This window comes from Podarcis tiliguerta (genome assembly GCF_965153285.1).
Source record: "Podarcis tiliguerta genome assembly, chromosome: 14".
In the NCBI taxonomy this organism is placed as follows: Eukaryota; Metazoa; Chordata; class Lepidosauria; order Squamata; family Lacertidae; genus Podarcis; species Podarcis tiliguerta.
In genome coordinates, this window is record NC_139547.1 from 12,656,915 (window position 1) to 12,677,773 (window position 20,859).

Consider the following 20,859-nt stretch of genomic DNA (forward strand, 5'->3'; position numbering starts at 1 on the left):
CATCAAAGTATTTTCTTACCCTCCAAGATAAATATAACTTGTGTTTTATTTATATGCTAGACTGTCTACTGTGTATTTTAGACCAGGGTTTCCCAAACTTGTTTCCAGCTGTTGTTGGACTACAACCTCCATCATGCCTAGCTAGCAGGACCAGTGGTCAGGGATGATGGGAATTGTAGTCCCAAAAAATAGCTGGAGGCCCAAGTTTGGGAAGCCCTGTTTTAGACTGCCTACTGTAAACCACTTAAATGATTTTTTGCTGTAGTAATAAAGCAGTATACAGTGGTACCTCTGGTTACATATGCCTCAGGTTACAGACGCTTCAGGTTACAGACTCCGCTAACCCAAAAATAGTACCTCGTGTTAAGAACTTTGCTTCAGGGTGAGAACAGAAATCGTACTCCGGTGGCGCGGCAGCAGCAGGAGGCCCCATTAGCTAAAGTGGTGTTTCAGGTTAAGAACAGTTTCAGATTAAGTACGGACCCCTGGAATGAATTGAGTACCTAACCTGAGGTACCACTGTACAAATAAAACAACTGTGTACAAACCAACAGTATGCAAATAAAAGAGGAGTAGGGAACCTGTGTCCCTCCAGATGCTGCTAGACTCCAGATGTCTTCTATGCCACTTGAAGACCTCTAGGTCATGAGCAACTAGAAGGTCTAATAAAAAGCAGCAACTGCAGTCAGCCCGGCCAACAGACAGGGATGATGGTAGCTGTCGTTCAACAGCAACCAGAAAGCCATTGGTTTCTCATCCCTGGTTTAAAAACAAGTCATGTTTTAGCGTGAAGAAGTAGCGGGCTTGTGCTTACTGCTCAGAAGTTCTCACAGCTCTCCAAACCCGCTGCTGCCACAGGCAAAACAAAACAGAGCCTGGTTTGTTGTGTCATCTGAACCTGGGTTGATGGTTTGTTTCACCCAAACCATGAGTGGTAAGGCAAACCCTGCTGCTAGTCGCTGCTAGTCGCTGATACTGAGGAGGAGGAGGAGGAGGAGAAGAAGAAGAAGAAGAAGAAGAAGAAGGGGAGGAGGAGGAGTAGTTTGGATTTGATATCACGCTTTATCGCTACCCTAAGGCGTCTCAAAGCGGCTAACAATCTCCTTTCCCTTCCTCCCCCACAACAAACACTCTGTGAGGTGAGTGGGGCTGAGAGGCTTCAGAGAAGTGTGACTAGCCCAAGGTCACCCAGCAGCTGCAGGTGGAGGAGCAGGGAAGCGAACCCGGTTCACCAGATTATGAGTCCACCACTCTTAACCACTGCACCACACTGGCTCTCCTGAGATAGATGGGTCAGTGGCCTGACTCAGTATAAGACAGCTTCCGGTGCTCCTTGGCAACATCTTGTGGTCCCCTAGTTCCTTCCCTTACCAACTATGAGCTGGGGATAGTGAACAGTTGCAGAACGACCTGGTCTAGCTGCTCATGTGCTGCTACCTACAAATTAGGAAGTCTTTCTCTTTTAGAGGAAAATATTCTGTGCAGACTGTACCAAACTACCCTTCTGACAACGAAACAGCATGCATGAGGCACAGTACAGTGGAACCTAGGTTCTCGAATGCTTTGGAACTCAAACATTTCGGCTCCCAAATGCCAAAAACCCAGAACTAAGTGTTCTGGTTTTTGAACGTTTTTCAGAAGCCGAACGTCCGATGCGGCTGTCGGTTACTGTGTCCGGGGCGCCTGCACCAATCAGAAGCCGCGACTTGGTTTTCGAACGTTGAACGGACTTCCAGAACATATTAAGTTCGAGAACCAAAGTACCACTGTACATCATTTTGAAAGGAAGAAAAGAGTCTTTGTTACATCTCTCAAGTCATTTACAAGAATTGCTATAGGATGCTAACAGAAACATCCCACAAGTTGTGGTGATGACTACCAGTTTGGACAGTTTTAAAAGAAGATTGGACAAATTTACCCACCCCCATTCTAAATACTCATCAAATGCAGACATCAAGGAAAAGGAAGCCATGCTACTAACCGTGATCAAGTTTCATCAGCAAACCTCTCTCCCTCTCCCTCTCTCTCTCTTCCTCTCCTTCCTCCTCGTCAGCATCTTCTTCTGCTTGTTTCATCTGTTGATCTGTAAGCTCTCGTAGGTGTTGCATAAAAATTTCAGTCGAGGATGTAAAATGGAATTCTTTGTTATTTAGCCAATGAACCACAAAGCCTTCGTTTCCTTCATCCAAGTGAAAAGGCGTCTTGAGCAAAGCTGGTGGAATGTCTGGGGAAACAAAACCATTTTCCCCCAAATGAAAGAAGTCTAAGATATTTAAGAGATGATTTATATTTCTGCAGGAAAGTGGTCTTGCATAAATGACTGTAAAGTTGAGGAATAGAAGATGTGTGCTATGTAAGATGGAACTAAACCATAGCATGGAGGGTCATTCAAGAACTGTGGGCTTGGCAACTCTCTCTCGGCTTCATTTTCAGTTTGCAATTCAATAGGTAAAAGGTAAAGGTAAAGGACCCCTGACAGTTAAATCCAGTCACAAACGACTATGGGGTTGTGGCGCTCATCTCGCTTTCCTGGCTGAGGGAGCCAACGTTTGTCCGCAGACAGTTTTTCTGGGTCATGTGGCCAGCATGATTAAGCCGCTTCTGGTGAAACCAGAGCAGTGCACAGAAACGCTGTTTACCTTCCCGCCAGAGTGGTACCTATTTATCTACTTGCACTTTGACGTGCTTTTGAACTGCTAGGTTGGCAGGAGCAGGGACCGAGCAACGGGAGCTCACCCCGTCGCGGGGATTCGAACCGCCGACCTTCTGATCGGCAAGCCCTGGGCTCTGTGGTTTAGTCCACAGCGCCACCTGCGTCCCTTTTAATGTAATAGGTAAATATAGCTAATAATTGGTAAATAAATAATTGTTTTATTTGCATCTGTTCTCTAAACCAGAATCTGGAAATCCTCTTCTAATGTATGAATTCCTATTCTGGTCTGGAAGGCAAATACAAGCCAGAGTTTGCCAGAAAACTATGTGATGGGGAGCCAAGGAAGCATGCAAGCCTCCATCCAGAAGAATCAACTGAATAGCGCAATATTTCAGGACCCATCCTACTCCTGTATTGTCGTTTGTTTCAGCTGTTTTTAATTCTGGATTTTAAATTGTTGCAATCCACACCAGAACCAGCTGGCAAAGGACTGGTAATACTACGACTACTACTACTACTACTACTACTAATACTACTACTACTAATAATAACAACAACGTTAACACAGAAATAACTGCACAAAGGGTCCCTTAAATAAGCCGTGTTTCTAATGTGCACCACAGAAAGGAAATCCAAATATACATATGACAAAACATTTAGAACAGGCCAAGATAACATTTGTTAACGTGGGGGGAACGTGCTTTCCAAGAAGTACAATTAACAATGTCACCATAAACACTGTTTTCTTTAAACATGCACAAGCTTCAGGCAAGGAGCCCAAAGCAAGGAAAACACACATCATCTTTCTTGGCATTTTCACACAGGACAATAGGGATGAAATAATTAATCTAATTCTTTCTAAGCCCACTTTGCTCCATTTCCACATTTAATTTATATAACTTATTTTTAGCTCTCCTCAGCCAACCCTCAAACTTACAATCTAGCAGACACAACACATAAGGAAAATGAATATTTTTTGGGGGGGTGCGCACTTGTTACTTTAAGCTGAGAGCCACACATCAACTTTCAGGTAAGTGTGCTAAATGAAGGACAGATGAACTCCAAATCACACATTAGTCAAGCATGGGATAAATTCCAACTTGCACATTAGTTTAGGATAGCCTTTTCCAACCTGGTGAGCATCTCCAAGGCCAAGTTCCTGGATTCCATCCCTACACCACTCAGCATGGTCATGCTGGCTGGGGCTGAGGGGAGTTAAGAGTCCAACATGGGTAGGCAACCTAAGGCCTGGGGGCTGGATCCGGCCCAATCGCCTTCTCAATCCGGCCTGCGGACGGTCCGGGAATCAGCATGTTTTTACACGAGTCGAATGCGTGCTTTTATTTAAAATACATCTCTGGGTTATTTGTGGGGAATCAGAATTCATTATTCGCCCCAAAAAACATAGTCCAGCCCCGCACGAGGTCTGAGGGATAGTGGACTGACCCCCTGCTGAAAAACATTGCTGATCCCTGGTCCAATAGGTAAAAGGTAAAGGACTCCTGGACGGTTAAGTCCAGTCAAAGGTGACTATGGGGTTGCTGCGCTCAACTTGCTTTCAGGCTGAGGGATCCGGTGTTTGTCCACAGACAGTTTTCTGGGTCATGTGGCCAGCATGACTAACCACTTCTGGCGCAACGGAACACCGTGACAGAAACCAGAGTACACAGAAATACCATTTACCTTCCCACCACAGTGGTGCCTATTTGTCTACTTGCACTGGCATGCTTTCGAACTGCTAGGTTGGCAGGAGCTGGGACAGAGCAATGGGAGCTCACTCCGTCGCGGGGATTTGAACCACCAACCTTCTGATCGGCAAGCGCAAGAGGCTCAGTGGTTTAGACCACAGTGCCACCTGCGTCCAGAGAGTCCAATAACCTCTGGGCAGCTCCACATTGACGACGCCTAGTGAAGGCTGGCCTAGGAGGTGTAGATCAGGTGAGTTTGCATTAGAATTTGGAAATATTTGATTCCTCAAGGTCTCCCTAGGACAACCTGTGGACCAAGTTCCCAGGGAATGAATTGCTTCTCTTTTTACCTGTGTTCGGGTTGATGCTTGCAGTTATGTGGAAATGGCAGAGCGCGTTAGCGTGGTGGGAAATGTGCCGCTGAACCTCGTGTGTTCCCAGCTGATCAGGGAGATCCTCAGTGTGAGTGATCAGTACAGAGGACCTTCGCTGACCCTTTCGCATGTTTTTCAAGTGATGAATTGTCTGAAGCAAGAGAGAGAGGGCAGGGGTGAGAGGGAGAAGGTGAAAAAGAGAGAGAGAGAGAGTGCACATAAGGCTGGCCTATTAAGAGGAGAACTCAACTATGGAAAACACAAATAGTTTCTCTTTCTAAAATTGGGCAGAACTAACAATAAATCCTAATAATAATAATAATAATAATATTTTTTCATTTATCCCCCACCCATGTGGCTGAGTTTCCCCAGCCACTCTGGGCAGCTTCCAATCAAGTGTTTAAAACAATACAGGATTAATTATTAAAAACGTCCCTAAACAGGGCTGCCTTCAGATGTCTTTTAAAGAGAAGATAGCTGCTTATTTCCTTCACATCTGAAGGGAGGGTGTTCCACTACCGAGAAGGCCCTCTGTCTGGTTCCCTGTAACCTCACTTCTCGCAATGAGGGAACCGCCACAAGGCCCTCGGTGCTGGATCTCAGTGTCCGAGCAGAACGATGGGGTGGAGACATTCCTTCAGGTATACAAAACTTTAAGGGCTTTAAAGGTCAGCACCAACACTTTGAATTGTGCTCGGAAACGCACTGGGAACCAATGCAGATCTCTCAGGACCGGTGTTATGTGGTCCCAGCGGCCACTCCCAGTCACCAGGCTAGCTGCCGCATTCTGGATTAGTTGCAGTTTCCAGGTCACCTTCAAAGGTAGCCCCACATAGAGCGCATTGCAGTAGTCCAAGGGGAGGTAACTAGAGCATGCACCCCTCTGGCAAGACAGCCGGCAGGCAGGTAGGGTCTCAGCCTGCATACCAGATGGAGCTGGTAGACAGCCGCCCTGGACACAGAATTAACCTGCGCCTCCATGGACAGCTGTGAATCCAAAATGACTCCCAGGCTGTGCAATTGGTCCTTCAGGGGCACAGTTACCCCATTCAAGACCAATTCGTAGAGTGGTTTACCATCCAATCCCTTTTCCCAGGGAACTCTGGGTATCATAGCTCTATGAGGAGAACAGGGGTTTAACTAACAACTCTCAGCACCCTTAGCAAACTGCACTTCTCAGGATTCTTTGGGGGAAGCCATTACTCTTTAAAGTGGCTTGATGCTGCTTTAAATGTATAGGGCAGATAGGGCCTAAAATTCACATCCAGTTGTGTACTGATTTCTACTTTACAGGCCAACAAGAGCAGGCAGGAGTAGCTTTGTTGTTCCTTTGAGAGTGGGATGAAGGTATACAGAAGCACTGCTTTGTCTCACAGCCACATATTTGTTGACTTTAAGAGACCTAGCTCTCCAATGCTTTTACGGCAGGAGTGGGGAAACTTTTTCAGCCCTAGGGACCATACTTCGTCATAGGCAGCCTTCCAGGGGCCACATGGCACTGGGGGCGGGGCCAGAGCCAAAGTGGGTGGAGCAATAGATGTGGCTTTTGCACAGTAGGCTACATTCCAAGCATTCAGGTAAGCAGCAGATATCATCACAGTTCAATGACATAATCCCAGGCAAGCCAAAGCACTTGAGGAGGGAACAGAGCACAGATGGGGAGGGGGACTGGCCTGAGGAGAGCCCCGAGGGCCAGACAGCGAGCCCTGCAGTGCCTGCATTTTGTGGAGAAAGGATGTTCCAGTCAAAATATAAAATTCCACGTTTGATAGGTGAGCAAAGGGTTAAGACACATGGAATTCCCTGGAAATTCCTAGAAGGCACTCTTGTGAGATCATAGCCTGTGCTTACCCTGGTGGAAAGGGTAACAATAGGAAGATAATTCTTATCACCTCCTCCCAGCTGGTTCTCATCATGCAACTACTGTATAGGAATTGAATGCAAGGTCTGTGTGTTCCTGAGTGCAGGCACCATCTTTGATCTAAACCAGGGATGTCCAATTCCCAAAAGACTGCAATCTACTCTGGGGGGGATGGGACTGGGAGGGGGAGGGAGTTCAGATGTGTTGAGCTTTTTTTAGGGAGGCAGGTCAAAGCTGTTGATAAGGATCCCACGATCGACCACGAACATCTGGGGATCGACCTGTCGATCATGATCGACCAGTTGGACACCCCAATCTAAACCATGTACTTTGTAATTTAGAGGTATATGTTGCCTGATGTATTTCATTTTTTTAAAAAAATAATAATTTTAATTTGCGTTTCTGTTTTATCGTATCAGCGATGTATACTGTGTTACAGTCGAACACATGGTAATAAGAAAGGAAAAAAGAAAAAGTTAGCATAAATACAAAATATATGTATGTGAATTCTAAAGCTCAAGGCATAAAAACGAGACTTGGGAAACGGGCTGCTTAGCTCGCCATACCTCTAAAGCGTGCTGGATGTTGTCCTTGTGCCTTCCGGAACGGGAGAAGCTGCTGCTGCTGCTAATGCTGGAAGTGCTGGTCTCACAAATCTGCTCCCCCAGAAGGCTGTCTTCGGGTAACAAGGTCTCTGCCCACAGCCGGCAAATACCATCAAGGCAGGAAGTAAGCAGCACGTTGCAAACAGACCCCCTAAAGGCAATGCAAAAAGGGATATTGGCACTTGTAGCTTAAAGGTTCATAGAACTGCGGGAAGTACTGAGTGTAAGATGGCTGTTTGAAACGAGACATGGGGCCTGCAGCAAAAGGTTGCAGTGTAGCCCTCCCCTCCTAAAAGTTGCTCTACCCACCAACACTATTAAATCTACATTCCCTGGCTACTGAGCATGTGCAATCCTTATTGGACATGGGGCTGGTTTCTGGGTTCCCCTGAGCGTGCTATCACCTTTCTTGCCCCTTAGAGCAGGGGTAGGCCATCTAAGGCCTGGGGGCCAGATGCGGCCCAATCGCCTTCTCAATCCAGCCCACGGACGGTCCAGGAATCAGCATGTTTTTACATGAGTAGAATGTGTCCTTTTATTTAAAAGGCATCTCTGGGTTATTTGTGGGGCCTGCCTGGTGTTTTTTTTATGAGTAGAATGTGTCCTTTTATTTAAAATGCCTTTCTGGGTTATTTGTGGGGCATAGGAATTTGTTCATTTTTTTTTTTCCTTTTCAAAATATAGTCTGGCCCACCACATGGTCTGAGGGACAGTGGACCAGCCCATGGCTGATAAAGGTTGCTGACCCCTGCCTTAGAGGCTTCAATCCTGTCAGCATTCATTAGCTGTGTTTGCTATTAGGAGTGATGCTTCATAATAGCTTCCCAGTGTCCCAATCGTGCTTAGATCTAACCACCGATAAATTATTGCAAAAATGCAAAGAACAGTGGAGCTCATTTCACTCCTTTCTTCTCCCTTCCAGTCCAAACTACCACTTTACCCGCCCCCGCCCCCCCCCCCCGAAAAAACAAAACCCAAGAACAGCAGCCAATTCAGAGAAAGCTATTTCTAAAACTGATGGAAGTTTTCAAAAGCAGTCTCTGGTGCTACAGGAGGACCAGCCGTCAACTGCTTCAGTCTCTCTTACTTGTGAAGCATAAAAGTACAGTGGTGCCTCGCAAGACGAAAAGAATCCGTTCCGCGAGTCTCTTCGTCTAGCGGTTTTTTCCTTGCGAAGCAACCCCATTAGCGGATTAGCGCTATTAGTGGTTTAGCAGCTATTAAAGGCTTAAGGGATTAGCGGATTAGCTGCTAAAAGGCTATTAGCAGCTTAGTGCCTTAGAAAAAGGGGGTGGGGAGCGAAAAAAAATCGCAGGAACTTGCAAGACATTTTCGTCTTGCGAAGCAAGCCCATAGGAAATTCGTTCTGCGAAGCACCTCCAAAACGGAAAACCCTTTCGTCTAGCGGGTTTTCCGTCTTGCAAGGCATTCGTCTTGCGGGGCACCACTGTAAATAAAAAAAAAGTAAAACCGTGGTTTTTTTTAAATGCAACTGGGCTTCCACAAGTCCCTTGCATCTGGCTAAGGATGCAATCCTTGCATTCTTTCTCATAAGTAAACCTCAGTGAGCCAAGTGAGACTTATTTCTGAGTAAACATGAATAGGATCTGTAAGGAAACTCATTGGGCCCTGGCCTGGGACTCTCTGCATTACCTGCCTAACCTTTCTATACAAGATACAGTGGAACCTCGGTTTTCGAACGTAATCCATTCTGGAAGACCATTCAACTTCCAAAACGTTCAAAAACCACGGATCAATGGGCTGGCTGCAAAGTCAATGGGGGGGAAAGGAAAAACTCGCCTCGGAAGCTGTTCGACTTCTGGGACGTGTTCAAAAACAGAAGCAATTCCATGTTTTTGGCATTCGGGTTCCGAATTGTTCGGCTTCCAAGACACTCGAAAACCAAGGTACCACTGTAGTTCCCTTGCGCGGACTCCCTAATTTATAGCATGCAAACTGTAAAATTAATGTATGACGGGCGCCTATGTTTTTGCACTCAGGTTTGAACCTTTTTTTAGAGGCGGGGAAGGAGGCGCGATTTCAAACCTGGGCATAAACTTGCTTGTGTTTCTCCACGAAAATCCCGTCACCGATCGAGGATGTGCCAGATACACAAAGGCGAAATGAACCGGTGTGGAGGTCCTTTTCTGTTCCTCACTCTCTTGGGGGAGAAGAGAGGATTTCCAACCAGTCATCGGATACCAGACTTTTAAGAGGCAATCATCCTAGACAAACCAACACATAGCAAATTGACAGTGTACGTGCATAATTACAGTTGTGGTTTTTTAAAAAAACAGCTGCAGGAAATTAGATTAGGGCTGTAGTGATGTGGGAAGGAGGAAGGGCCCTAGCTCAGCTGATGTTCTTGCATGTAGAAGGTACCCGGTTCAATTGCTAGGGTCTGCAGATAGGACTAGGAGAAACTTGCCTGAAACCCTCAAGAGCTCCTTCCCGTCAGTGTAAATATTGCTTCCTACATGGTGGGCGCAGCTCAATGCTTCTCCCCCATACTGTTGTCTCAATTGAGATCCAACACCAAAATGACAATTAGCCATACAGAAGAAACAAAACATAAATAATATCACCAGTTCTGCCTTGGTTTTGCAGCAGGCAAAATGGTCTTCTGAAGACCATTGTTTGCGTTACTATTATCGCTACCTATGGAATATGCCGCCTTTCCCCGAAAGTAAGACATCCCCCCAAAATAAGACCTACTTCCAGTTTTGCCTCTTGCTGTAATATAAGGCATCCCCCGAAAATAAGACCTCCCCGATAATAAGGGCTCCCCTGAATATAAGGCCTCCCCGGAATATAAGGCCCCCAAAGCTACCATAAGGCACCTGACTCCCATTGACCGTAGCGGCGGGCGCCGCAGCGCAGCTCACTGATTGGCCGCAGCGCAGCCGGAGCTGTTCAAGCAGTGTGAGGTCTCTTTAAACCAGAGAGCCCGCGCCACCGCAAGGACAAGCTGCCGCCTGCTGCTTGCTCTGCCCTGGCGGAGTCTGGCTGACTCGCAATTAGACAATAAATGTGTACCGTATTCTTCTTCCATGGAAAAATAAGACATCCCCTGAAAATAAGACCTAGCGCATCTTTGGGAGCAAAAATTAATATAAGACACTGTTTTATTTTCGGGGAAACAGGGTACTTTAACAAGTGAACTATCCGCAGTAGTGTGTTTGCCAATGTTGCACTTAAAAGGGTTTGGATAACTACCATATTTTTCGCTCTATAAGACGCACCAGACCACAAGACGCACCTAGTTTTTGGAGGAGGAAAACAAGAAAAAAAATATTCTGAATCTCAGAAGCCAGAACAGCAAGAGGGATCGCTGCGCAGCGAAAGCAGCAATCCCTCTTGCTGTTCTGGCTTCTGTGATAGCTGCGCAGCCTGCATTCGCTCCATAAGACGCACACACATTTCCCCTTACTTTTTAGGAGGGAAAAAGTGAGTCTTATAGAGCAAAAAATACGGTAATATAAGGTGATGAACACATTAAACGAAACGTTAATCACTTAACTATTTGTTTGGGCGAGATTGAAACCACAGATTACATTGTTCAACACAAGAGGCACAAGGGACCGGTGGTCTTTCTCAACTCTCTTTTTTTCTAGCCATGAAGAACCAATAAACCTTGAAGGATCAAGGAGAGACAATGAGAATGGGCCTCACTACACCTTGTACTTAACTGCCTTAACCTGAGTCAGACCAAAGGTCCATCTTGCTCAGCAATTTACACCAGGGTGGCCAAAATGAATATATATAAGGCTACTGGGAGGTGCTTGCTGAGACTGATGGGAGTTGTAGTTCAGCCATGTTCGGAAGGACAACATTCCCCACCACTGGTCAATACTGACAGGCCAGTGGCTCTCTGGGGTTCCGGCTAAGAGTCTCCCCCAGTGCTTTCTAGATATGCCAGGGATTGCATCTAGAGGTGCAAACTGTTGTTATAAGAATTCTAAGGTCCCAAATATAAACGTTCGTAAATTTACAAGGCAAACATGTAAGTATATAAACCATGTGTCTAAAATAGTACGGGAGAACAATCCTGAAGTCATTTTGACTCTCCCAGTGGCCTCAAATATTTCTCTGCAAGCAGGAAGGAAAGCCTCTCCATTGCCTTTTGTCTTAAGGGTGTTACTTGTGTGGGTGAATAGGGTGAGCCTGTGAGCTAGATTCAGGAATTAAAGTATTTACCATCACAAAAGAATGGCCGGGCTGGCCAGGTGGAGCAATCAAGTAACCATTATCAGTATCCTGCCAGAAAGGATTTGTGCTGTAGCCCGCCCCTGTGATGTATTTCTGCTGTAGACCCACATCCTTCTGTGAAGTATGTATGGTGTTTTGGGGGGTGGTCTCTGGCTAAAGGGTGGGCAACTTCAAAAGTCTATATAAGGGCTTGCACACCATTGTTCTGAGTTCTTCCTCCCTCCTGCCTGTGGTGAGTGGGGTCCCTGTTGCAACAGTTAATGAAGATCAGGCTTACTAGCTGCCTTGCTTCTCAATATTATCTGGTTGGCCTCTGTTATTTTCTCCTTCCAATAGGGAACCTACTTAAGGACTCTATCCAGACTCTTGGATACCCCATAAGGGAAAAGGAGCAGTTTTTCTTACAACAGTTTTATAACGCTGTGGAAGACTGAGGTTGAGTTTAGGACCTTCTGCAAAAAACGCAGACTGATCTACTGGCAGAGAGTGTTCCTGGAGCCCAGAGCCCATTGGGTCCAGTCCCTGGCCAGGCTCTGACCTCACAACCAGCTGCGGAATCCTGGGGAATGTTTTGTTTCCTAGGAGACCAGGTGAGTTATTTGAAAGGATCCCTGGCTAAGCTGAAAGCCCAGTCAGTTGGAGCAGTTAGCAGCCATTCAGATCCCTTCTTCTGTTCTTGTCTTGAAAGCTGTTCAGATGGACTGACTGACTTTCTGGACATCTTCAGTTTTCTACCCCCATGGAACAATGTCCCGCTGGTTGCGCAGAAGGTAAAGTCATGGGAAAGAGGGGAGACATCCTGAAGATTCATGCCCCCCACAACACGCCCAGTTTTTAAAGATGAGATTTTGAAAGGTCACATAACCTTGGTTATCTGACCTTTCTAAATCCCATACTGGGTGTTACATGAGCCAGCAATTTTCCCAGGGAGTTTTTCTGATGAATTTTGAGTTCCCTTTTTTGTCACCATCCAAATTGCAGCAGAATTACCACCCCCACCCCAAATATTCAGGAGAAGGCCCACCCCACCCCCCAATCATACCGCCTACAAACAGGATGGGGAATTCTGGGAGATCATTTTTCACTCAACCCTAAGATATACACCCCACCTCTGTAGGGCTCCCACCTGTACCCTTGGGTGCTTTCTTCCTCAGCTACATTTCCAGGGTCTTGAATTAGTTTCCCAAGTCCCATCAGCCCCAGACAGCAGGTCCGGGGGGGGGGGCAGGGAGGGGGGAGGAGGGGAGTTGGAGTCCCGCAGCAACATCTGGAGGGCACCAGGTTTGGGGAGGCTTCAGGTAGAAAACATCAGGGTAATTTAGCATCATAACACTGGGTGACTGGCCAGGAGTTTATTTTGGTCCTGATCAGGTGAAGCCAGAATTAGCTATTTGCTGTCCAATGTGGAAAATGGAACAAATGGTCTTGCTAGTCATCCTCAGGAGAGCAGCCCTGGGGAACAGCTCTTTGCAAAATGAGAAATGGGTTATGAAACATGCCTGATGAAATGGTGCATGCTCTAGTTATCTCCCACTTGGACTACTGCAATGCGCTCCACGTGGGGCTACCTTTGAAGGTGACCTGGAAACTACAACTAATCCAGAATGCGGCAGCTGGACTGGTGACTGGGGGCAGCCGCCAAGACCACATAACCCCTGTCTTGAAAGACCTACATTGGCTCCCAGTACGTTTCCGAGCACAATTCAAAGTGTTGGTGCTGACCTATAAAGCCCTATCTGGCCTCGGGCCAGTATACCTGAAGGAGCATCTCCACCCCCATCATTCAGCCCGGATACTGAGGTCCAGCTCTGATGGCCTTCTGGCATTCCCCTCATTGTGAGAAGCGAAGTTACAGGGAACCAGGCAGAGGGCCTTCTCGGTAGTGGCACCCGCCCTGTGGAACGCCCTCCCATCAGATGTCAAAGAAATAAACAACTATCCGACATTTAGAAGACATCTGAAGGCAGCCCTGTTTAGGGAAGTATTTAATGTTTGATGTTTTATCGCATTTTCAATATTCTGTTGGGAAACCCAGCCACATGGCTGGGGGTATAAATAATAAATTATTATTAAAATGAAACACATTTACACTAGATAGACTATTAACCTCTGTGTGGAGTTGAACCATGATCATGAGTCAGTGACAATGAGTTCTTTATGAACTATTTTTAATATAACATGTGTGTAGTTTGGCCCCAAGAATGAGTTCGCTATGAAGGTTTTATTTCTTCTAATATTTAAAAGGTTGCTGGCTCTTAAAGGCTAGAAAAACAAGAGTGAGGGGCGCAGGCAACCTCCATTGTACTCACCCGCATTAAAAGCAAGTCACAACTATGCTGCCTAAGCGAAATCACACTTATTCTGGGGTAGAGATGGGGGGAGAAGAGAAGAATTACAGCCTACTCCAACTCCCATGAGCCTCAGCCAGCAGAGCCAATGGTCAGGGGTGCTGGGAGCTGTAGTTCACCAATCCGGAGGGCTGCAGGTTCCCTAGACTTGAAGTAGCCAGAATAGAACACACTCCCAAGCTGCTGTTTGTTAACAGTTATAATGTTCAGTTATGATCTGTATACAGGTACAAGCAAATAAATTCTCCAGCAAAACATACATCAAGTGAAAACGGGGAAGAGCATCTCTAGAAATATAACATAAATATCTCTCAGCCACATTTTAGTTAACGGCCAGCCTGCTTAGTGCACACACAGAACTGATACGATGCCTGGCAATAGAAAAGCCATTTTGAAGTCGTAAACCACAAATCATAGATTTACATCCACAACTGATCTGGCACAAATAGCACCTTAGGGATCGCTTTAGCTGCCCGCCCGCTCCCCCGAAAAACAAATTAATTTTGCAGCTAAGGTTAGGAATTGCTGAGAAGATGGGAGTTAAGGTCATTATGTTGATCATATGAAATGATTATTAGATTGCACTTGCCAAAGAGATATTTAGTGCCCTTTGATACATCAAGTCACTTTCGTCTTAAAGACAGATGCTCAGGGGTCTAGTGTCCCCCACCCTTTAATCCATCTTCCTGCCCCATCTTCTGCATTCCATATTCAGGCCCCAGGCCCGCTGAATATAAATATATACCCACGGGGAATAAATAATAAACTATTATTATTATTATGTTTCCCATGCATTTTCCTTGTATGGCATTCCCTTTCATTATATCAATTTTTATTGCCTTTTCTTAAAAATTAAGGGAGTTCTTAGCTCAGTGGAACAGCAGATGTGTTGCATCCACAAGGGCCCAATCCCTGGCATTTTCAGTTAAAGGCGATCAGGCAGCAGACTGGGAGAGACCACTGTCCTGAGGAGCTTCCAGATTTAGCTGTACCCAAATCAATGCCATTCAATTTTAAGTTGGAAGTGGAATAGCAACTCTGCTTCCAGACTTCTAACACACTATGACCAAGGGGGCAGTGTTGGAGGGAAGGTAGTTCCACCCTGCACAGACACACATACGCACTGCAGTTTAAAGGGGGAAGAAAATAGTCACAGCTACAAGGGCAATGCTACATGGCTAAAGTGAGAGAGCTGGCTGCTTGAGGAGAAAAACAGACAATGCAGACGGAACTGACTAGAGCAGGACTTTCCAAGCTTGGGTCTTCAGTTGTTTTGGGACTACAGTTTCCATCATCCTTGACCACTGGTCCTGCTAGTTGGGGATGATGGGAGTTGTAGTCCAAAAACAGCTGGAGACCCAAGTTTGGGAAACTCTGGTCTAAAGCAGCCTTTCTCAACCAGTGGGTCCCCAGATCCATCACCCCTAGCTAGCAAGGCCAGAGCTCAGGGATGATGGGAGTTGTAGTCCAACAACATCTGGGGACCCACAGGTTGAGAACTGCTGGTCTAGAGCAATCTATACAGGCCAAAACAAACAAACAAACAGAAGCAAAAGGAAGAAAACATGAGAAAATGTTTTGTCCAAAACATGATGCAGAAGTGAGTCAACGGCAGGCATGGGCAAACTCGGCCCTCCAGATGTTTTGGGACTACAATTCCCATCATCCCTGACCACTGGTCCTGTTAGCTAGTGATGATGGGAGTTGTAGTCCCAAAACATATGGAGGGCCTAGTTTGCCTATGCCTGGTCAACGGTATGTGGCTATTCCACAATATTTGCTCGTGTGGAAGCTGCTTAAGACCCTAGGGAATGGTTGCCAATCTGAGCAGATGGGCTAGAGAAGGGTAGCCAACCTGTGGCTCACCAGATTTTGCTGGTCTACAATTCCCATAATCTCTGACCACTTGCCACTCTGGCTGGGGATGATGGAATCTGGAGTCCAACAACACTTGGAAGGCCACAGGATAGTCAACCCTGAGCCAGATGGACAAATGATTTGACGGCATAAGGCAACTCCTTACACCTTTGCAAATTTTCCCTTGGATAACAGCAACTTGCTGAGGAGCAAGACGCAATAACATTTCCACCCTTCCTTTCCACCTCTCTTGAAACGCTTTCCTATAATGTTTCTTCCTGATCATTTTCCTGCACCCCTTTTTTGAGCACCCTGACAACTGGAGGATACAGAGCCTTACCTAGAAGCACTGTTCCAACTCTTCCTCTCTCCTGGTTTTCCATTCATTACATTCTCACCAGGGAAGATGTGATTTGGCTACAGCATACCTGTTTCCCAAGGTTTCGCTCCCCTCTTCTAATAGTCCCTGATCTTAGCCAAAATGCCAAGAAACAATTACACTTTTTATGTTGGGAACATGGCTTGAGAATGAAGTTAGGATAATAAATTATTAGAAGAGATTGCAGAGCTCTCAAAGTACTATCTAAAAGTAATAAATCCTAAAGGATTTTTTTTTTTTTTTTTTGCTGGGGTGGAGAGAAAGGACAATACAATCATCTCTGCAGAGACACAATTAAACAAACAATACGTTTTAGCCAGACGTAGTGCTGCGATCACCAATCCAAACCAAACTGAGCCACAATGCAAGAACTAAAATGGCAACCGTCCCTGGCACAGGCAGAAAATGGCTTCCAAGACCATCTGCTTCAGTTACTTAGTCACAGACCTCTGGCGCTGCACACAATGGGGCAAAACAGATGGAGATTGATGGAAACGAAAGAGCCTTTGACAACCTCCTGCTACATCACTGAATTCTGAATTCAATGTAATATTGAGTACATAAGAGGTGGCTACTGGATCAGGCCAGAAGCCCACTTTGTCCAGCACAAAGTCTCACAGTGGCCAACAGCTGCCTATGAGAAGGCCTGCTAAGGGAACCGTTTTGTCTTAATGGACATGTCCAATGTAGGCTATTAATTTCAGTGGGTCGCCTCTGTATAGGCCCCACCTGCACTATACATATAAAGCAGTGCCGTACCACCCTAAATGCTCATGGGTCAGAGCCCATGACGCTGGACAAAACACCCACCTCTGGCAGCAGAACTGCGAGAGGCCAAACTGTGCCAGATTCTCATTTTGCATCAGGTGGCGAGCCTTGTAAGGAGACCCCCTATCCCCCCCCCCCATGAGCTACAATTTCCAGACTGGATTAACAATCAGCCCCTCTTTCCAGGAAACTCTGGGAACTAACTCCAATGTCCAAACATCACCTTTAAAAAAACTACAGCTCCCAGAAACCTTTGGGGAAAACTGTGACTGTTTAAAGATGCACGATGCTGCTTCAAAGGTATGGTGCGGATGGGGACTTAACGGAGTACAAATAGAATTGCAACTAAATAATAACTCATGAAATAATAATAATAATAATAATAATAATAATAATAAATAAATAATAATTTATTTATATCTCACCCTCCCCAGCCGAAGCCGGGCTCAGAGCGGCTAACGACAATAAAAGTAACACCATTTACATAAAGTCACAATCAATTAATTAAATACATTCTAAAATCAATTCATTCTAAAATCAATTCAGAATCAAATGTTCATTAATTGTATCAGGGTGTACTTAAGTACAGGGGACGGTAGAAAGCTCAGTGGCATCTACTGGCAGATAACTGGATTTGCAGTAGATCAGGAAGCAAAGGGCTTTTAGAATCCCGGATCTGTGTAGTAACTTAACCAATATAAAGGCACAGCTTATCCAGGTCAGCTAGTGTATGGCTTGTGGATGCTGTAAGCAACTGGATCTGACAAGTCGGTAGCCGTTATTTGGCTCCCATCGGTAGTCCTCACTGTTCTAATAAAAGTCAAAAGCCAGCCCCGCAAACCTGAGGTCTGTGTATTTAAAACAACCCACTGCAGCAAATTATTTAATCCTTGAGGGTGGGGACGGGGACACTGCTAAGACAGAATCACATCGAATGACAACAAAAGACAAGAAGCTAAAAATAAAATGAAAATCCAGGGATCCAAAGCTTTGAATGAATAATCCACTATACATTTGAAAATTCTTTTAATCGAGATTAAATCACCCAACATGGAGAGAATGGTGAGGTGTGGGACACAGGAGACCACAGTTCAAATAGTCGTGAAGGTTACCAGGTGACCTCAGATCAGAAGAATGGTTTAAACTGGTACCCACCCCAAACTTTTCAGACCCAAAGCCCACCTGTAGTCACAACCTGGACTATGGAAGCCACTTAAGTATGGGTTTTTAAAAAAATATTTTAATGGCACACATGCAGCTTCATCGCCTCCCTTTCCTATTCCACTCTCTTTCTCAGAACGGTCCCGAGGAAAGTGTCAGAAGGGAAAATATGATTTGTACCCACAAGATCCTAAATTCATCTCCCTGACATCTCAAATCAAAATGATCAGGAGCAGATAAACCATGTACAGTGGTGCCCCGCAAGACAAATGCCTCGCAAGACGAAAAACTCGCTAGACGAAAGAGTTTTCCGTTTTTTGAGTCGTTCCGCAAGACGAATTTCCCTATGGGCTTGCTTCGCAAGACGAAACGTCTTGCAAGTTCTTGCGTGTTTGTTTCCTTTTTCTTAAAGCCGCTAAGCCGCTAATAGCCATGCTTCGCAAGACGAAAAAACCGCAAGACGAAGAGACTCGCGGAACGGATTAATTTCGTCTTGCGAGGCACCACTGTATATTGATGGTGATGAACAGATAAATAAATGAAAAGGCAAAGACCTGAGTCCAAGGAGACCTATTAGAGTAGTCAATACTGAGCCGGGTAGACAAATAATCTAACCTAGCATATGACAGCTTCCTATATTTCTCTTCCTTTCCTGGGGTTAGGGCATGGTTTGGCATGGTTTGGCAGCCCCAGACACAAGAAGGAGAAGGAACAGATTGGGGAACTAGAAGGTGGGCCCCCAGGGATGGGGCAGGGCTTGTTGCTGAGAACCGGGTGCTGGCTCCATAGGTGGGATCAGATGCACCTGTCCAGGAGGAGCGTAGGTGTGCAGAACTATGGGGAGGCAGTCTCGTGTTTGAGCTTGCCCTGCCTCGTCATTCAAAACTGGGCGGGGAGAGTAGTGTCAAGTGTCAGGACTCTTCCTTTTGGTTATGAACCTGTTGCCTTGCTCACGCACCTTGGTATTCCGACTTCTGGACCTCATGCTTGCTGATAAGCCTGTACTAATATTAGCCTGAAGGAACAGATCTCCCTCACTAGCAAGTAAGAGTCACTGGGTTTGGGATGGGAGCCTGACATGACTCTTAAAAGGCAGTAGGTCTAACACAAAGGACAGCAAAAGCATCTTGCTGCCTCTAGTGCAACATTCCTTAGGCTGCAGCTAGATCCAATTTAGGGTCCTGACTCACTAGCTGAAGACCAGCGCATAAGATGTTATATGGCTATTCCCTATTAGATACGCGAGGAAACAATTCTATTTTACTAAGCAGAGTTAATACAATTCCTGGCACACTCCAAAAGTGCAATTCGCTTTCTTTCTGATCCTTACCTTTCCGGCTGTGGCAAAATATTCGCCATCTGGGGACCATTCCATCAGATGTACAGACACGGCCGTTCTAAAGAGCAAAGCAAGAGAAAAGAATGCAGTTCTCCACTGAAGGGGGATTTACTTTTTTTATGGACACAGCTATGGCAGCCTAAGGTTATTCTCGCCATTGACATCTCGTTACACATTCAGGAGAAGTTAGCTAAAAATACTTTAATTGCCGTATGGCAATGATGAGTAACCTGTGGCCCTCCAGGTGCTGTTGAACTACAATTTCCACCATACCTGATCACAGACTATTCTGGCTGGGACTGATGGGAGATGGAGCCCACCAACATCTGGAGGACCACAGGCAACATCTGCCGCATATCTCTGCTGAATGGCATTACTAACTTTAAAAGCCAATTGTATTATTGAAGCAGGATCAAGGGTTTTGGCACTCTCAGTGAAGCAATGAAATGGTGCTCCATCCCTTTAGCAACCCTGAGGCCTCATAACTCCTATTTTTAGTGTTTATCTGCAACTGTTGTCACATTCTCTGTAAAAAAAGAAGAATCTCATGTCAGCGTTCAGTATGAGCTGCCTGAACCAAATATGCTTGCACCCTGGATTTTGCAGCAACATGAAGCCAACTCCCAGATACACAAAAGAGGCACAATGTTTTCTCGTTCTATACTAGTTTTGTTAGGCACCACATTGTGAGCATTGTTCGAAATGAAAAGAAGACTGCATCTTGAGGGGAAATGAGTATTGACTACAACAGAGCTCCGTGGCTAGGCAAAACGCTTTGGAACAGAAGTAATCAGCTGACAGAGGATTGTTTTGAACCAAGTTCTTCTCACAGTAGACCCACTGAAATCAATGAAGCTAAGCTAACTCTGAGGACTAGAGTTGAATACTACTAAGAACCTCATTTTATATGATCCTATAGACCAGAAACAAATTGTGGGTTTTTAGCCCTTTGCCTTCCCCCAACATTTTCCTCCTCTCTTGAGAAGCATCGCTTCCAGTTTAGCATAAGCCACAGTTTGACAACCAGCCAATTTGAACATGACAGCACTGATCCCACCCCAAAATTGGAAATCCACTTCAATCTGTGGTTTCTATTTCTGGTTTGGAGGCATAGTTTGTTGATTCAGATGTCCCTGTAAACAATGGTTTGCGCTAGGCAAAAAACTGGAAGGGAATCTGCATCCATTAGGGAGAAGAGGAAGCATGCAAGCCCACAGCTCAAATCCAATCCCCAGTTGTCTGAAGCAACTAGAGATTTGTTGTGTTCAGTTATGCTTCCCTGGAAGAAGAAGTCAATATGGTTTGGAATGCACTGGAGACCTAACAAATGTGCATATACACAGAGAAGCTTGTTGCTATTCTGCTATTGTTGCTATTCTGTACTGGGCTTTCAAGTAGTATAAAGGTAAAGGTACCCCTGCCCATACGGGCCAGTCGTGTCCGACTCTAGGGTTGTGCACCCATCTCACTTAAGAGGCCGGGGGCCAGCGCTGTCCGGAGACACTTCTGGGTCACGTGGCCAGCGTGACGAAGCTGCTCTGGTGAGCCAGCACCAGCGCAGCACATGGAAACGCCGTTTACCTTCCCGCTAGAAAGCGGTACCTATTTATCTACTTG

At 45.8% G+C, this 20,859-nt stretch overlaps 1 protein-coding gene and 1 long non-coding RNA gene across 8 annotated transcripts in view; one reads left to right on the forward strand and one right to left on the reverse strand.

Annotated features, from left to right (window-relative positions):
* DMXL2 (Dmx like 2) overlaps nucleotides 1–20,859 on the reverse strand; it is a 103,530-nt gene that overhangs the window by 61,420 nt on the left and 21,251 nt on the right. For all 7 annotated transcript variants that reach the window (XM_083411718.1, XM_083411715.1, XM_083411717.1 and 4 more), the window contains exons 6-10: nucleotides 19,234–19,300; nucleotides 9,228–9,406; nucleotides 7,143–7,332; nucleotides 4,692–4,866; nucleotides 1,982–2,224 (exon numbers count right to left, since the gene is read on the reverse strand). In XM_083411718.1, the coding sequence (XP_083267844.1) occupies nucleotides 1,982–2,224; nucleotides 4,692–4,866; nucleotides 7,143–7,332; nucleotides 9,228–9,406; nucleotides 19,234–19,300 (854 nt within the window). The remainder of the gene's footprint in view (nucleotides 1–1,981; nucleotides 2,225–4,691; nucleotides 4,867–7,142; nucleotides 7,333–9,227; nucleotides 9,407–19,233; nucleotides 19,301–20,859) is intronic.
* Nucleotides 11,900–20,859, forward strand: part of LOC310663890 — a 31,876-nt gene continuing 22,916 nt past the window's right edge. Inside the window, exon 1 of the long non-coding RNA XR_014504637.1 lies at nucleotides 11,900–12,160. This is a non-coding gene — a long non-coding RNA (uncharacterized lncRNA). The remainder of the gene's footprint in view (nucleotides 12,161–20,859) is intronic.